General features: G+C 40.5%; 1 protein-coding gene across 5 annotated transcripts in view; it reads left to right on the top strand.

The window, feature by feature from the left end:
* Positions 1–18,446, top strand: part of LOC113640962 (caskin-2) — a 60,637-nt gene that overhangs the window by 22,674 nt on the left and 19,517 nt on the right. For 4 of the 5 annotated variants that reach the window (XM_047817314.1, XM_027143515.2, XM_027143517.2 and 1 more), the window contains 7 exons: positions 3,674–3,771; positions 6,530–6,675; positions 8,017–8,112; positions 12,275–12,387; positions 14,857–14,965; positions 15,071–15,179; positions 16,272–16,366. In XM_047817314.1, coding sequence (XP_047673270.1) covers positions 3,674–3,771; positions 6,530–6,675; positions 8,017–8,112; positions 12,275–12,387; positions 14,857–14,965; positions 15,071–15,179; positions 16,272–16,366 — 766 coding nt within the window. The remainder of the gene's footprint in view (positions 1–3,673; positions 3,772–6,529; positions 6,676–8,016; positions 8,113–12,274; positions 12,388–14,856; positions 14,966–15,070; positions 15,180–16,271; positions 16,367–18,446) is intronic. The other variant, XM_027143516.2, reaches the window with a different exon arrangement.

Here is an 18,446-nt window from a genome sequence, read left to right as displayed (position 1 = left end):
AAAAGAAACAGGGGGGGGGGGAAAGAATGGGAAGGAAAGGAAAGAAGAAAAGAAAAAAGGGAGAATGGAAAAGTAAGGAAAGGAACGGAAAGGGTGGAAAAGGAAGAAGAAAAGGAAATGGAAAGGAATTGAAATAAAAATTGAAAGGGAAGAAAAGGAACGGAAAAAAGAAACAAGAAAAGGAAAGGAACATTTTTAAAGGAAAGGTTCTGCTCAGTTATGAATGTTCTGTATTACCATGAGGGAATCTGGTAGATTATGGAAATAAGAAATGAGGAATACTTTATGTCACTGTCCTATTTACGGAGGAATAATTTAATCAACGAGTCTCTTCGTGATCCGCTTCGTTTAAAGCTAAAATGAAAGCCACCGAGGCTTTAAAGAAGGGACCAGATTCCTTCCCTGCTCTCACAGGGCTCTCCAGAAGCAGGGCTAGGAACCTGAGAAGGACAGGAGCATGTAGCAGGTCCTGTCCCTCAGACCTGACCCAGGGTGCAGGAGAGAGTGGTGTGGAGTCGATCCCAGCGCTAATTTGTAATTTCATGAGCAGAGCTAAGAAACGGCTTCCTCGGGGAGCAGCAGCCGAGGAAGAGGAAAAACATTTTATTATTCATCACTGCCACTAGCACTGTGCAGCTCTTTTTTTCCTCTTCTCCTCTTCATTGCTTGTAGACTGTTTGCTTTTCTTCTTCACTTTTCCTTCTGAAATGAATGAATTCCTTAATTAAGAGTTTGTCTGCCTGTCGGTTTTTGTGAAAACAAAAGCTGACGGTGTCGCTGAGGTAAAGCATTTAACTGTTTTAGAGACCGAAGTCTGCATTCTTCAGATGTGTGTCAGTCATTAATCATGTTAGCTTAGAGATATTTAGGCTTACACAGACAGACAGACACACACACTTCACCTGAGAGACAATGGAGATTCTCCATTGTCTCTCAGGTGAAGTGTGTGTGTGTGTCTGTCTGTCTGTCTGTCTGGCTTGTGTTTCATGTTTCTTTGTATGACTAGCTGTGTGTGTGAGTGAGTGAGTGAGTGTGTGTGAGTGTGTGTGAGTGTGTGTGAGTGAGAGAGTGTGAGAGAGTGTGAGAGAGTGTGAGAGAGTGTGAGTGAGTGTGTGTGTGTTAGTGAGTGTGAGTGAGTGAGTGAGTGAGTGTGTGTGAGTGAGTGTGTGTGTGAGTGAGTGAGTGTGTGTGAGTGAGTGTGTGTGAGTGAGTGAGTGTGAGTGAGTGTGAGTGAGTGTGAGTGAGTGTGAGTGAGTGTGAGTGAGTGTGAGTGAGTGTGAGTGAGTGTGAGTGAGTGTGAGTGAGAGAGTGTGTGTGTGTGAGAGTGTGTGTGTGTGTGTATGTGAGAGTGTGTATGTGAGTGTGAGTCTATGTGTGTGAGTCTACCTGTCTGTTACTCTGTGGGTATGTGACTGTATTTGTGTGTGTGTATGTGTGCGTGCGAGTCTGCCTGTCTGTTACTCTGTGTGTATGTGACTGTATTTGTGTGTGTGTGTATGTGTGTGCGTGCGAGTCTGCCTGTCTGTTACTCTGTGGGTATGTGACTGTATTTGTGTGTGTGTATGTGTGTGCGTGCGAGTCTGCCTGTCTGTTACTCTGTGGGTATGTGACTGTATTTGTGTGTGTGTATGTGTGTGCGTGCGAGTCTGCCTGTCTGTTACTCTGTGGGTATGTGACTGTATTTGTGTGTGTGTATGTGTGTGCGTGCGAGTCTGCCTGTCTGTTACTCTGTGGGTATGTGACTGTATTTGTGTGTGTGTATGTGTGTGCGTGCGAGTCTGCCTGTCTGTTACTCTGTGGGTATGTGACTGTATTTGTGTGTGTGTGTGTGTATGTGTGTGCGTGCGAGTCTGCCTGTCTGTTACTCTGTGGGTATGTGCAGTTTTTAGACCTCAAAGCACCAACATAGACCAAAAGTCCTCACAATGATAGGATCGTGTCAGATGTCCTCAGATTCACCCGGTCCTCAAAAATACTGTGGGGTTTCTTTCTCTTCTCTTTCTTGCTTTTAGATCATCTTCTTGACGTGCGTGTACATGCTGGATCACTTTATCATGGATCTGTGACAAGATAAGGGTATAAAATAGGGGCTACACCAAAACTATTGTGTGTGTGCGTGTGTGTGTGTGTGAGACCCTGGCTGCTGTTTGGTCTAAAAGTGTTAGAGTTATTGAATATAGAGGAAAAACTGTCTATGAAAGGAACAGGGTGAATTACAGTGCACACACGTACACACACACACACACACCACACACATACCAAAGAAAGTACAAAAATCTAATATGATAAATTTGAATGTACTTCAATATTGTATGTTAAGTAAAATAGTTTTCTCTTCACTCCTCACACACACACAGTCTGAGAAGCAGTTTATCTCCTTAATAAACAGGGTATCTATCTTTTATTCCACCTGCTTCACCCCCCCCCCCCAAATTCCTGAACGTTGCAGAGAGATACACCTTAATGCGCATCTATAACCACTACAAAGCCCTCGCTCGTAAATCTGTCCTATCGTTCGCAATCTCCGAGTCCTTTAATCACTCATGGCTGGTTTAATTGTAACACAGTGAAAGTGCTTCTACTATAAAAGTGTTTAAATCAGCAGTAGAGTGCTTACAGGAAACAGGGACATTAAGCTATTATGTGTTTAAAATTTAATTTGTTTTTTATTTACTGCTTTTTGTGGACAAATTTGTGTGCTATAGATTTAGTTGCTATCAAGTTCATACCAGAGAACTGTTCAATTTTCAATTCTGATCGGTCAAACGAGGACGGTTTCTATAGTAACAATAGCGACTGCTATAATAATAATAATAATAATAATAATAATAATAATAATAATAATAATAATAATAAAGTCTTTATGTCAGAAAAGTTTACACTCACTAACATAAGCTGCGTTTTTAATTCCTTATTTTTCAGCATAAAAGAAACACTGGATGTCAGAACGACTATTTATAACTGGTATCAAGTGATAACATGAACAGTAAATGTAGCTGTAAATGGTTAAAAAGAATGAAATAATTTTTTATGAGTATTTTACCAATTTGAAATTTCTGACATTTTTTGTAGGATTTCCGTTTGTGTTATTGTAAAACGATGAGCTTTGGATTAGTAACAGTAACTCCGTTGTTGATTATTTTCCCCTAACAGCACACCTCCTAAATTTCTGCAAAATAAAGCCACACCAAGCTACACATTGTTATTAGAAAACAGTTCTTTCTGTTATGAGTCACGAGACGAGAAAAAGGTAAAATTCAATTCCTCCGATTCAAAAAAATAATAATAGCATAAACTTTGATCGCGTTCACACGGTTGGACTTTGTTGAGATTACTGCAGTTTTACCAGATTCTGTCTCTTAGAGCATGAAGAAATTTGAGTGTGGCTCTTCAGAGGAAAAGACTACTTTAATCTGAGGATTATTATCCAGCTATTAGTTGTAATGACGCGTGTCGTCAGTTTTAAAGCATTGTGGGTAGAGGACAAACAGTTTTAGTAAAGACTTATTGTTCGAAAGCTTTAAGGCGCTTAAAAATGGAGAATCTGTCTGAATCCGAAATGGCTTCTTTACTCCGAGATCAAGCCGTCTGTTGTTCCAGAGATTCTAGCGGTGCCTGTGATTTAGCCCCTCCCTAAACTCTAATATTGTTAAAATGTTATTTTGTTTTCCAGGTTTTCGGCTCTGCACCACGCGGCTCTCACAGGCACCACAGACCTGCTGTCTCTGCTTCTGGACGCCCAGGCTACAGTGGACATCAAGGACCGCAATGGTGAGAAACTCTTCTGTAGCAACTTACTCGTTTAGGTATTCATGCAGGATGAACTGCAGCATTTAAAAATAGTTCGCAGTCGATGTTATTTAGACAGTTAGAAGTTCAGCACCCTAAAGCAAATGATTGAGAGATTACAGTAAAGTTAAAAGGTTTGGATAACATTTCTCATAACATTTTTTTAACAACTGTTTTTACATTAATAATCAAGATATTAATGCATATGGAATTAGGACCCAAACAAAGACATGATTAAATATATATCATTCAGAGCTCCTTACTGTCTTTGTTTGGGTCATTTTAAGTAAATACTATGTGTTTTGAGGACTAAGTATTTATTAAGTTAATTATTAACACATAGCCATGCATACGTCTGGACTTTTACTATTTACACTTGGCAGCCACAAGCATTTATCAAGTCTCGGATATCATCAGTGGATAAATGGAGTTGCAGTGAAAACATGTGAAACACAGCATGTGATTTGTTGAGCGCAATCCAGGAAACTTCTTCAAAGTTTGTAAGTTAGAACGACTGAACTGCTCGTCATCCCTTGTGATTCGTCTCCAGGTCCTGATCTTTCAATATCCCTACACAACAATCTGATCTTTCCTTGGGTCACGGCTCGCAACCTTCGGATTACTGTTAACAATCAACTGTCCTTTTCCTCTTATGCTGCTAACGCGACTCGTTCATGTCGGATTCTTCTCTACAACATCAGATTCGGCCATTTTTGTCCACACAGGCTGCCCAGGTACTTGTTCAGTCTCTTGTCATCTTAAGACTGGACTATTACATCTCACTGCTGTCAGGTCTTCCTATGAACGCAATACGTCCTCTGGAAATGATCCACAATGCAGCTGAAGTACGTGATTTCAACCTGCCCAAGTTCTCACACATTTCCCCACTGCTGCGATCCCTCCACTGGTTTCTGGTAGCTGCATGAATCAGAAACAAAACACTGATGCTTGCCTACAAAGCCAAAAATGGACCAGCTCCATCTTACCTCAAAGCTCTTATCACTCTTTGCACTGTACCTCGCTCCCTCAGATCTACCAGCACTGCTCGACTGTCCTACCATCTCTGAGTAAGAGGTTGATATACAGTACATCAAGAGTATTCTATGTTCTGGCACCGAGGTGCTGGAATTAACTTTCTCTAAAGTCACTGATATCTTCACACTTGAACTAGCTCTTTTCACTGTTTGTTGTATGTGTATATAAAAAAAACCCAAATGCCCCTTTTCCACCGAGGCAGTTCGAGTGCTGGTTCGGAGCCAGAGCCTAATTTAGAACCAGTTCTTTCTGTTTCGACAGCCAAAGCACCGGCTCTGAACCAGGAAAAGTGGTTCTTAAGTAGAACCAAAACGTTGCTGGTCTAGACTTAAGAACCGCTTGGGGCGGGAGCTGGGGGCGGGGCTACTGTTAGTGCATTTGATAATGTACCTTAAGTATACTAATGTTTAATACACTTTTACTTTACCGCGATATGATACATTATCAGCACACATGATAGGCCGCGTTTGGATGCCAATGTAGGTTCACAAAGCCATGAGCATTAACAGTAAAGCAACATCCGCCATTGTTGTTGTGTTTGTGTTTGCCGCTGCTGCGCTAACGTTGCTGGGACACGTGACGCGTATACAGTGACGTTACACTCTGCGCTGTGATGGCTCTCTAACCGGTGGAAAGGCAAACCGGTTCTTAGAAGGTTCGCCAGTGGAACCAACTTTGAACCAGCACTAGTGCTAGCTCTGAACCAGTACCCGGTTGTTTCCGATGGAAAAGAGGCAAAACTGAACAGTTTTAGGTTGATGGTATCCTAAGTCTTTAACCTTGTTAATGTATGCTTCGATAGAGACTTAAAAGCACTGTTGTCAGTTGCTGTGGATAAGGACATCTGCCAAATGCCGTAAATTTGTAAACAAAAATGAGCAAGGTCATAACCAGAACGGCGTAAAGCAGAGAACGAGACTTGGATTTAATCAGACAAAAGACACCATCAGAGTTTGTAATGCAGAGGTGAAACAGCAGGGTAGAAATAACTAAACTGATCAAGTTGAAACACAGTACAGGTGAAGACAACAGTACAGCACAGGAGACAGGACAAAATCACATGGTAAAGTAAACAGACGTTCAAAAACAAAACTAAATGTAAGCAGATCTCATCACATATACTGAAACAACAAATCATAATACGCAAGAAAAATGACCTCATTTGCACATATTTGGATAGCGGGGTGGTGGTGGCTGTGTTTGTGATTCTCTATGTTGCTACTGAATGCTTGAATTTCCTGTGGGCTTGATAAATCATCCATCCATCCATCCACACATCCATCCATTCAACCATCCACACATCCATCCATCCATCCATCCATCCACACATCCATCCACACATCCATCCACACATCCATCCATCCACATATCCATCCATCCATCCATCCATCCTCAGACTGGTTTGTTTACTTTGTTGGTGAAATTTAATTGGGGTTAAATAAGAGCCATTGCACAGAGAACAAGTACAGGGCCGATGGAATGCAATTAGCATATAACCAGAATTGCAAAGAATACTATGTATATAAATAAATAGTGATTTAACAATACAAGGTACAAACTGAGATGTATAAACCCAGATGGTGCATTAATGCAATAATAATGTATATAAATAATACCATATATGGTCAGCTCCAGTGCTCAGGACTTAAATCTATAATTGGGACGGATGTTTCCGGAGATCTAACATGCCGTGTGCTTGCTGTAGGGATGCGACCGCTCCACTACGCTTCCTGGCAGGGAAAGGCTGATTCTGTGCTGATGCTGCTGAGAGCTGGAGCGTCTGTTAACGGAGCGTCACAAGACGGACAAATTCCTCTGCACCTGGCTGCTCAGTACGGACACTACGAAGTGGTAAGTGCTGCACCCTAAGTGTCCAACGGTAATGAAGGGACAACGAGAGTAAAGCTGCACAATGAGTAGTTACTGCAGAAGGAGTAAACAAATTTATTACCAGCATCAAGGTTTTGTCGCTTTACGGTTGCATCTTAGTGTATTATTAGTTTTCGATTCAGACAGAAACATTTATTTCTGCTGCTATGACACATTCTGACCAGATGTCAATGAAATAAGCCACACCCCTAGATCATGGTTACATCATAGCCTCATTGTGGCTCATTTGATTGACACTTGGTGTTGAGTTGAGTTGGATTACACCAGATGTAGGGCGTGGATGACCAGATGTCTAATACCAACTACTTTTCTTATGCTTAAAGAAACTACACTTAGACATGATCAAACTAATACACTTTAAAGCTGTTTTTAAGGGAAGATCATCTTATAACACCACATTACAATCATATATGTAATAAGTTACACTCCGTGACCCAGTGTTATATATCAGAATCATCAGTGATGGTGTGGTGTGATGTAGCTCATCACTAATCAGTTATTGTTTCCACCCTGTTCACTATTTTCCAATAAAATGTCATGTCTTAAAGTTTTTTTTTATTCCCCTTATACCACAGCAATTTGTTAGTAATTATAGTACAGATGTTAAATTTAATAATGAACAACAGGTCATACTTTTTTTTTATATGTTTATAGTTACATGTATTGCAGGAAAGGTATCGCTTGTGTCCGTCTCAATCAAGCCTTCAGCTGCATTGTGGTAGAAATTTGTACACATAGAAAAAGTAAGTCATGTTGTTTATGCAGTGGTGTTTTTCCTATCTTGGCTTATAAAGATGACGGATTATGTTTCGAGGACAGCTTTTTCTTTTTTAGGAGACATAAAACAGCAAAGAGTAAAGATGGTTGTTGTAGCCTGTGGTGAAGGAGGAAGAGAAAACAAAATGGAAAATGAGACATGTCCTCACATGCTCAAGGCTTAAGAAATGTCCTCAGTCCTGATGGCGTTACGCTACTGGTCATTGTTTCTGAACAATAGCTTTTTGAACTAGCACCCAAAACTAGGTGTACAATGGCTGCTTCACATACAAAACACCCCGAGTGTTAGCTTTCTCCCGAGTGCCGGACTTTCTCACAAAGCGTGTAAGATGATACGCTGATCACAATATGTCGGCATACATCTCTGAAAGAAAGAATCGATGTTTTTTTTTTTTTTTAGGTTTTTTTTTGCCAAAGGACATTTCAGCAGGACATCTTTCACCGTGTGATCGTAGAAACCTGATGCGTGTTGTGAAAGATCCTCTGCTAAATGTCGTTTTTTTCTCCGTCCCTCTCTCTGCCTAGTCCGAGATGCTTCTCCAGCACCAGTCCAACGCCTGTATGGTCAACAAGGCCAAGAAGACCCCACTGGACCTGGCCTGTGAGTTCGGCAGGCTAAAGGTATGTTAAGTAATTTAATGGTACTGGTGTGTGACAGTACCAAAGAGAATTAAACCTAGACCCTTCCAGAGCTCCTCTATGTAGAAACCAAGTGGTTCCCTTTCTGTGGACTGAACCATAGATATCCAAAATATAATATCTGAGAACTTCAGGAAAATGACATATTACTATTGAAGATTCTTTTCCACAAATGTTTGGTACATTATTTATGTGGTTGCATTTAATTAAACATTTTAAATAAACAATACTTTTAACCTGAAAAATAAAGAATGGATTAATCAATTAATTAATCGATTAATAAATTGGTTAATTAATTAATCGATTAATCAAGTAATTGATTAATCGATTAATTAATCGATTAATCAATTACTTAATTAATTAATTTCACCCTTCTCTTCAACCCTGTAATTATATGTCTCCATATTGTGCCTTATTAGTTCTTGATTCTAAGTATTTTCATTTCCTTTCTGCTGTTATCTGTGACCATGATCTAGGGGCGTGGCATTCAGTGTTGAGTTGAGCTAAAAAAAATTAAGCTAACAAAAACTTCTTACTTTTAGGTTTTTCCATATTCAATCAAATCAAAGATGGGATTAACTGAATTATTTTTTTTTAGTCCTGTCATTCTGTCTTGCTTAGAAATATTCAAAATTTTGTTTTAACATTGAAAATCCGTGCATGAAAATGCATATACATCAGACTGCAACCTTGAAGATCCTGAAGCTTGTGGCCAAGAAATGGAGTGTCTATAGCTGAGACCTATTAGTTCCTCAGGAGCTCTTGGTAGCTTCATTTCACTCAACTACAAACTGTTGTAGAAATGACATTATTTACATTAACATTATTTCCTGTACAGCGTCACCCAAATGAGGATGAGGTTCACTTCTGAATCTGGTTCCTCGCACAGTTTCTTTCTTATATCATCTCGGGGAGTTTTTCCTCACCACCGTCACCTCAGGCTTGTTAGAAATAAATCATCTTCTTCTTCTTTTGACTTTTCCCTTCAGGGGTCGCCACAGCGAATCATCTCTCTCCACCGATCCATATCTTCTGCATCCTCAACACTTGCTCCCACTAGCTTCAAATCCTCATTAATTACATCCATATAGCTCCTCTTTGGCCTTCCTCTTTGCCTCCTGCCTGGCAGCTCCATGTCCAACATTCTCCTACCAATATACTCACTCTCCCTCCTCTGAACATGTCCAAACCATCTTAATCTGGCCTCCCTAACTTTGTCCCCCAAACGTCCAACATGAGCTGTCCCTCTGATGTACTCGTTCCTAATCCTGTCCAATCTTGTCACTCCCACAGAGAACCTCAACATCTTTAGTTCGGCTACCTCTAGCTCTTAGCTTGTTAGAAATAAATAGTAACTAAATTTTAAACTTTAGAATTTTTATTCTCTTTCTCTGCTTCTGTAAAGCAGCTTTGAGACAATGTGAACTGCTCAAAGCTCCAGACATATAAACTGAATTGAATCGAATTGAATACTAGGTACAAGTTTTTCTCATTTTCCTTTGTTTTTGTCCCTTAAACAGCAAGTAAACAACTTTGTTTTCAAAAAGAAAACGTCATTATCTTGCGTAACGTATCCAGAGTAACGCTCTCACATGATTTCATTATGATATATATCCATATCAGCCACCAGCTGCTTGGGAAATGAAGCTCGAATACTTTGCATGCACGATATTTCAGTACGGATTCACTGCATTGTGTAATCCGAGGTCGGGAAGTTTCAGTTAAGTGGTTACAGCAGCTGTCTGCGGAGGCCTGACGGCATGTGAAAGGCTTTCACTGAGGCTTTCACTGCTCTTCTTGTGTATAAGCTGCGGTTTGAAGTCTTTATTTCATTTTAATCTAGATTTGCCTGGGTAGGCTAGTTTCTATTTCTTTAATCTTTCGCTCTAGGGAATATGCATGCTACACATAGGAAGTCTGAGGGCCTGTTTTTTTTTTGCACGCCGATGGAGACTCTGTTGGAAGCTTCGTACCAGCTGAAACGTGACACAATTCAGGCGAAAAGAAGAACCCGACGGTTCGGCGTCACACATGCCCCTTTTCCACCGAGGCAGTTTTGCCTCTTTTCCACCGGAAAGAACCGGGTGCTGGTTCAGAGCTAGCGCTAGTGCTGGTTCAAAGTTGGTTCCACTGGCGAACCTTCTAAGAACCGGTTTGCCTTTCCGCCATGTGCTAACAGTAGCCCCGCCAACAGCTCCCGCCCCAAGTGGTTCTTAAGTCTAGACCAGCAACGTTTTGGTGCTACTTAAGAACCACTTTTCCTGGTTCGGAGCCGGTGCTTTGGCTGTCGAAATAGAAAGAACTGGTTCTAAATAAGGCTCTGGCTCCGAACCAGCACTCGAACTGCCTCGGTGGAAAAGGGGCATTTGAGTGCTGGTTCGGAGCCTAATTTAGAACCAGTTCTTTCTTTTTCAACAGCCAAAGCACCGGCTCTGAACCAGGGGCTGTGGGCGGGGCTGTGGGTGGGGCTGTGGGCGGGGTTACTGTTAGCACATTTGATAATGTACCTTAAGTATTAATGTTAAATACACTTTTACTTTACCGCAATATGATCAATTATCAGCACACATGATAGTAGGTAGCTACATGCTAAGGCTAACTTTTTTCTGTGTTAATGATAAAATAACGTTATGTACTTTATCGATTACAACCTCCGTTTATACAGATTACACGGAGCTGCACATACACGTTTTATTCGCCACGTTTGGATGCCGATGTAGGTTCGCAAAGCCATGAGCATTAACAGTAACGTAACATCCGCCATTGTTGTTGTGTTTGTGTTTGCCGCTGCTGCGCTAACGTTGCTGGGACACGTGACACGTATACAGTGACGTCACACTCGGCTCTGTGACGGCTCTCTAGCCGGTGGAAAGGCAAACCGGTTCTTAGAAGGTTCGCTAGTGGAACCAACTTTGAACCAGCACCCGGTTCTTTCCGGTGGAAAAGGGGCAACACACACACCTCATTAACTACATCAGTAAATTTGATGAACTTTTGCTCTTTAATCCTGATAAAGGTTCTACGCTGAACACGCATGGAGAGGAACAAGTTGGCGAACCGTCAGAGAACCCTTAAAGAACCTTATGAGTGCGGAAGCAAGACTGTTAACATTTCAACAAGTTCCAGATGAAAAATATTTAAAATAATTTGGAGATTGTATCACACCACAATTTATCCATTCTTTTTCTAAAATAAATAAATAAATACATAAATAAAAGGTTCCTCAAGGGTTCTTTTAGGGTTAATTGGATCCCTTCTGGATCTGAGAACATTTTATTGTAGGTTTCTTCAGAGAAACTTCAAGGCTTCCACCACAGAGAGAACCAAAATAAACCTCAAGGGTTCAGCATTTTTAAGAGTGTAAAGGGCGTGTGTTACAGCGGTTGTATCATGGCTAAGTGTGTTGTTAAAATAAAACCTTGGGGTTTAACAATTTTCCCAATAAACAATGCATCAATGCTCCCAGCACACATTGTAGTTTTCAGGTTGCTAAGCAACATAGCAGGCAAAGATTAGTGTATTCTATAGACAGAACAATGGCTTCAGGTTTATTGGTTTAAAACCCGACGCATTAATACAGTATTGAGTCATTGTGATGTGGACATTCGTGCATGGAGGGAGGATTACAACGGCTTACAACGTGGCTCAGCCAATTTTAGATGCGACTTTATAATTAGGAATTGCTGACGCTTAAAGAAACGTTCAAGAATTTTTTTTTTCAAGGCCATTCGGTTTATTTAGAGTATTTAGTTTTCTGTGAAATTGAAATTCTTTGAAAGTGCTAAAATGTATACCACCCCCACCCCCCCCCAATAAAATAAAATAAAATAAAATAATGAATTATTAGTGTTTTTTTTAATGAGCATTTTGGTGCTTGAAATAAAATGAATTATGACAAGTGTAGTTGGAATGTAGTTCACTAAAGGATGACTTTGTTTACTGATATCATAAGGATACGAATTTTACAATAAATGATTTATAAACATGATTAAAATTTAAACCTCAGATGATCTCGAGTCCAGTCCCGAAAAGTTTGTTTAATTTTAAGTTTGTGAAATTTCTGTTTGTTTGTTTAATTTGTGTGTGTGTGTCTGTGTGTGTGTGTGTGTGTGTGTGTGTGTGTGTGTGTGTGTGTGTGTGTCAGGTGGTGCAGCTCCTGTTGAACAGTAACATGGTGGTGGCTCTTCTGGAGGGCAACGGGAGAGACAACACCCCCCTGCACCTCGCTGCCCGCAACGGCCACAAAGACATCATCAGGTTCTCTTCTTCCTCTTCTTCTTCTTCCTGTTCTTCTTCCTGTTCTTCTTCTTCCTCTTCTTCTTCTTCTTCTTCTTCCTCTTCTTCTGCTTCTTCTTCTTCTTCTTATTTTTCCTCTTCTTCTGCTTCTTCCTCTTCTTCTTCTTCTTCTTCTTCTTCTTCTTCCTCCCCCTCTTCTTCTTCTTCTTCTTCCTCTTCCTTCACTTTCTTTATCTGAACAGTTTCCTTATGGTGATGTGTGTGTGTATGTGTGTGTTTGAGAGTCTGTGTCTTTTAAACGCAGGTGTGTGTAGTCCTCTTGTTCATGTCAGACGTGTGTTTGTAAAGGAAATGAAGTGTTGAGACAGGGGAGTGTTGATTGAGTACAGAGTTGACTGAATTCATTCTGTGTGTGTATATATCTGCGTGTGTGAGTGTGTGTGTGTGTGTGTGTGTGTGTGTGTGTGGTGGACCATTCTCATCAACACTGTGTGGGATATGTCTATGAGTGTTGACATGGTGTAGGAGTGAAGACAGATTGGCTTTCTCCGGCCAGTCAGCTGCTCCGCCGTCACACTGCTCCACTGCTTTTCCTTTTATGAAAGCTCATTCCCACATTCCCAAACACGCTAACACCATCCCCCATCTCCCATTCCCGCCTTTCCTCGCTTCTCAAAGCTCAGCTGATATCAACAGAACCGGCAAAGCTGCAACGGCGCTTCACGAATTAGAGACAACGTAATAATAATAATAATAATAATAATAATAATAATAATAATAATAATAATAAAAAGCATCATTCTGAACGGCTTTCTTGGAATTCCAGCGGATAAGGAAAATTATGGATAATATCAACATCTTCTTTTTTTTTTTTGTCTGCTTCCTTTCAGACATCAAACCACTGAACATCTGAAATGAAGCAAAACACCAATCTCTGTGGAACAAATAGTCCTAATGTGGGTTTTTTAATGTTGTGGGGGGTTTTTTTTCCTCCCTGAATGTCTTTAATCCGTTCAGAAAGCAGTGCGGAGTTTGAGAGCAGGCTCGGGCTCAGAAATCTTCAGTATTAAAGCGTTGTACTGAATCAGCACAGCTCTGCTTAGAGGAAGACATGCTTACATTTGCATTTCATTTCTTCTTTGCAGAGATTTAGTACATAATCACGGTGCTGTTACATCTAGCTGACGGCTCTTCTCAAGAGCTCGACGCTGGCTCTCAGTGTTTTTGTGATTGATTTAGCTGCGTTTTTTTTTTTTTTTTTTTGCCCTAATTTCTTTTTTTATTTTATTATCTTTTTTTGCTGAAATCTCAAACCCAGGATTCCTCTTTTAAACTCCTAGACATGTCTATAATCGTGATAGCCTTGTGATTAAGGTGTCGGACTAATGATCGGAAGGTCATGAGTTCAGTTCCCAGGTCCACTACTTTTTATTTCAGTTCAGTTCACCTTAAGTGACTTACTGAGCTGAGAAGAGCATCTAGAGATCCAGACTAGGAATTCCCAGGTGAAGCGGCGTTTTATTTAGGTTGCTCCTAGTCAGAGACCAGAAATTATGCTTTAAACAATTGTAGCCCCGCCCCCTTTCTACTGTGTTGGCTCCTTCACTTCCTGTCAAGGCAAATAGATGTTAAGTAATGTTTCGAATTTATTAAGGTGAAATAATTTCTTTAGGGATGAAAATGGTCAAAGAGGAAAATAAATGATGATTTAACCAAAAAAAGTGTCAAACTTTATAGTGTCAAAATGAATAATGTTGACGTTGATGCTCGTTAAGAAACGTTTTAATATGCAAAGAAATTTAGACGTTATGAATTATATGGGAATCTATATGGAGTGCTTCTGAGTTTTCGGAGCTTCAAATGTTTTTTTTTTTTTTCCTGCTAGCTAAGCAATTTTTAGTAAAGTTTCCTTCAAGATTAGTTGACGAGCAGCTGTCTGCCTGGAGACTGTGTATCTAATGCCATACTGCAGATGAACACAGCTGGAATGTTTTGGAGCAGAATGTTGGTACTCCTCTGGATTAGGAACATATTTGCTGGTGTGGGAGTTTCAGGAGGTTTAATTTTTCTTTCCTGGCTCTTTTTATTTCTTTTTTTACTTCTCACTCTCCACACAGCTGTGTAGATGTGTAACACACACACTGAACATCTCTGATACCTGAGACCTGTATGTAATTATATCCATTAGAGTTAGTGTGTGTGTGTGTGTGTGTGTGTGTGCGCATACGTGCTGGTCCTCAGCTGTTTATTTGAAATCGAATTAAGATATGAGACGTGTAAGAGGAGGTGTATGTCAGAAACCACAGCAGAGTTCATTAGCGATAATCAAGGCGTACTTCCTTTTACAAATATTCGGCGGTCAAGTCATTTCCCAGAGAAACAAGCTCACGCTACACGCTACATGCCAAAAGCATGCAAAAAAGAAAAGCCTGTGTGCTAAAAAGAATAAAATGCTGATCTTATCTTGTGATCTCTCACAATTCTCACAAGGCTGCTCTTGAAAGCGGGAATCGATATCAACAGAACCACAAAGGCTGGAACGGCGCTTCACGAGGCGGCGCTCTACGGCAAAACCGACATCGTCAAGCTGCTACTGGATGTAAGAATTGTGACCGTTAACAAACCGAGACATCGGTTTGACGAAGAGAACCTAATTGAACCAATTTTATACCACAATCTGGTTGTTCATGATTTTATTTTGTAGGCTGGGATTGACGTGAACATCAGGAACACGTATAACCAAACGTCCCTGGACATCGTGAACCAGTTCACCACGTCGCACGCCAGCAAAGACATCAAACAACTGCTCCGAGGTCAGAGGCTTCGCACTTCCTGTTCCTTTCTGTCTCTCTATGCTCTGATTGGCTGCTGGCTCCAGTCTGTCACTTTGAGCTCTTTTAGTTGCAGATTCCTGCATTTTCACAATCTTGGCATCATTTTTTATAAATGTGAATTTTTTTATTAGGTAATTTGAGGTAGAGAAACAATATAATTACATTCTAATAACAATAAACATTCTAATCTATTCATAAGTGCAGTTCCGAGTCAATGATGTAAGGAGTGAATGTAAAAATCTGCAGTTCAGTCTATATTATGGGCTCTGATTATGGCCTCAGACTTCGGCTGCGTCCCAAATGACATACTGCACACACTTACACTATGCTCGATGTACACTAGTGTCTAGAGTATGAATGTTAGAACCATCGTATCCTCTCGAATGGACGGCTAATTTACTTTTTTTTAACTACCCGGGAAGTATAAGCCGTTTCCCAGTCAGATGGTTTCATCCTTCGGAGTGTCGTCGGCCATCTTGAAAACATTTTCTTATCCAGCGTCAGCGACCTGGTAGCTCCGCCCCTCTTCCACTACGTAAGAAAATCTGCAAGTGTTTAGTGCATTAAACGCAACATTCCGCAATTGTTTTTTTTTTTTCCAGTTGAATAATCAAATGGGACCCTAAGAATAAATATTAGGCCACACCCACAAGGACATTTCAATTAGTGGCGCTAGTTCAGCCGTTTTTTCAACAGATTTTTGTCACGGTAACACACAACTTCGACTCACAACTTTCAACTCATTACCTCGGAACTGTAACGTATTTAATCGATTACAAAAAACCACAATGATCGTGTGGAAGAATTTCAATCATTTGCCTCCCATCATTCATTCAATGTGTTATTGAAGCTAATGCTCTAATTTACCTCTTTAATCCCCACAGGGCTTTTACAAAGAGCCCTGTGTTCAAGCCCCAGGCACAAACACTTACCGTGTTTAAATATTGCTGGTGTAGTAACAAGAAAACAAAGGCAGTGCAATCCATCAACATTTGCAACAGCTAATCTTTTAGAATAACATCTTTTCTAATCTATATGGGGCCTTTAATGGTGTGTGTGTGTGTGTGTTAGAAGCCTCGGGAGCAATGCAGGTCAGAGCACTGAAAGACTACTGGAACCTCCACGACCCTACAGCTCTGAACATACGGGCCGGAGACGTCATCATGGTAAGCGGTGAATAAATTTCATTAGCAAACACTTTTTGTTTTCTGCTTTTTATCTCCAAATGATCCTTCTGACATCATGTGGCTCAAAGCCTTCCACATCTCAATAGACATATAAAAGTGTGCTGTTCTAGGCCAATAACACGTCATGAAGTGTGTGTGTTTTTTTTTTCTTTCTTTCTTTTTCTTTTCTACCACAGCAAATTGTCAACTGAAAAGTGTTTTTGTTTTTTAATCTAAGGGCCTTTTTACACCTGGTCACTTCGTATGTTTTCTCTGATCCGATAGCTATCTGATTTGTTAAAACTGTTCCATTTACATTAGGCCACATAAATGCGTCTCGGCGAATCGGATATCGATCCGATCTTTCTACTCCCGCCCAAAATGCAAGTATATTTTACTTCATTTCCGGGGTAATTGAAATGGAACACGTTTTGGTGTATGCGGTTATCAGAATGCAATCAAAAAGAAGACAAAAAAATTGTTACGATGGTTATGCTACGACTCGTGACTCGAAGCACGACTCGTGAATCACCTGCGAGTGACGTACTTCCGTTTGGGAGGAGTATAGCGCTGACGTATGTGGGTTGAACAACCACATTCATTTACACCTGTCCAGTTTCATCTGAAACGCGTCCCAGACCACCTCCTAAAGGGGTTTGAACCATCAGATTTATATTCGCCTCGAAAACGTTTCGGCAGGGCATTTAGACCTGGTCTTTTTACCATCGGATAGCTATCAGATCACAGAAAACACATGAAGTGACCAGGTGTAAAAAGAACCTCAGAGAAGCAACCAAGAGGCCAAGAGGATGCTTCCACCACCATGATTCACTGGATCTATTCTTTTACAGCCACAAACTCTTCAAACCTTGCTGACACATCGGATTTATATCCGTCTCGAAAAAGTTTCTGAGGGCTTTTAGACCTGGTCTTTTTCCATCAGATAGCTTTGAAAAGGAATAAAATATTTGCCACCGAAAGTCATCAGAACGTTACCTATTTGTAGGTGTCCCGAAGCAGCCTCACAGGGGCTCAATGTAAACCCAAGGCTCAAGTTTAACTGAAAGTCACAATAAAAAAGTGCACAAGAACAGTCAAAAATATTGGAACATATAAGCGTGCACAGAGGGTCATCCAAAACAAACACACATTTATGCCATATGGCCGAAGTGTTTATCCAGAGAGACTTACATTTCATCTAAATTTTCATATAAATGAGCAGTTGCGGTTTGAGGGCTAGCGGCCTTGCCCAAAAGCCCAGCATTTGCAGACGGGTAGTTCTGGGATTTGAGCATTAGATGCTCAGGGTCAAAGTCTGAAAGTTTAAAAACTTTCCAAATCACAGCAAAAGACACCAAATCACAGAAAAAAAACCCAAAGCTTAGTAACATCACGGATGAAAGGAACATATATGGATGAAAGGAATATTTACCACAGAGGGATTGGTGTGAATCTATAATGAACTCAGATGATAAACTAATTTATGAGTTGTTCAGGAGCTCCTGGTTATTCAACTCCACCGACTGTAGAAAGGAAAATATTTATAATCACACTCTCCGGGGTTTATAATAATTTCTATTCACAATCTCTGGTGTCACCCAAATGAGAATGAGGTTCCCTTTTGAGTCTGGATCTGGATCTGTTCTTCCTCATAACATCTAAAGGTGTTTTTTCCTTGCCGCAGTCGCCTCAGGCTTGCTCATCAGGGATAAATAGAGATAAATTCAAATACATTTACAAAAACATTTTATATTCTGTGAAGCTGCTTTGAGATCATGTGCATTGTTAAAAGCACTATAGAAATAAAACCTAATGGATTTGAATTGAAAAAGGAATAGAGCCTTTCACATAATAGACGAACACACATAATAAGAAACAGGCGCACATAATTAAAAGTCTGCGTGCCTTAAAAAGTGCCGGTGGATGCCGGGAGTTCCTGGCAGCCATGTTTGCTGGCCGCAGAGAAACAAGAGCCGCGACGTGATGTTACGTTACATTACGTTACGTGACAATTGTTCATTCCACACATTAATGGAAGTTTGATGGCTAAAACGGAGGAGCGTTTTCTTTTAGGCCCTCA

Source organism: Tachysurus fulvidraco, chromosome 8 (assembly GCF_022655615.1).
Source record: "Tachysurus fulvidraco isolate hzauxx_2018 chromosome 8, HZAU_PFXX_2.0, whole genome shotgun sequence".
NCBI lineage: Eukaryota > Metazoa > Chordata > Actinopteri > Siluriformes > Bagridae > Tachysurus > Tachysurus fulvidraco.
The sequence above is the reverse complement of the archived record's forward strand: the minus strand, read 5'-3'. Positions and strand labels throughout refer to the sequence as shown.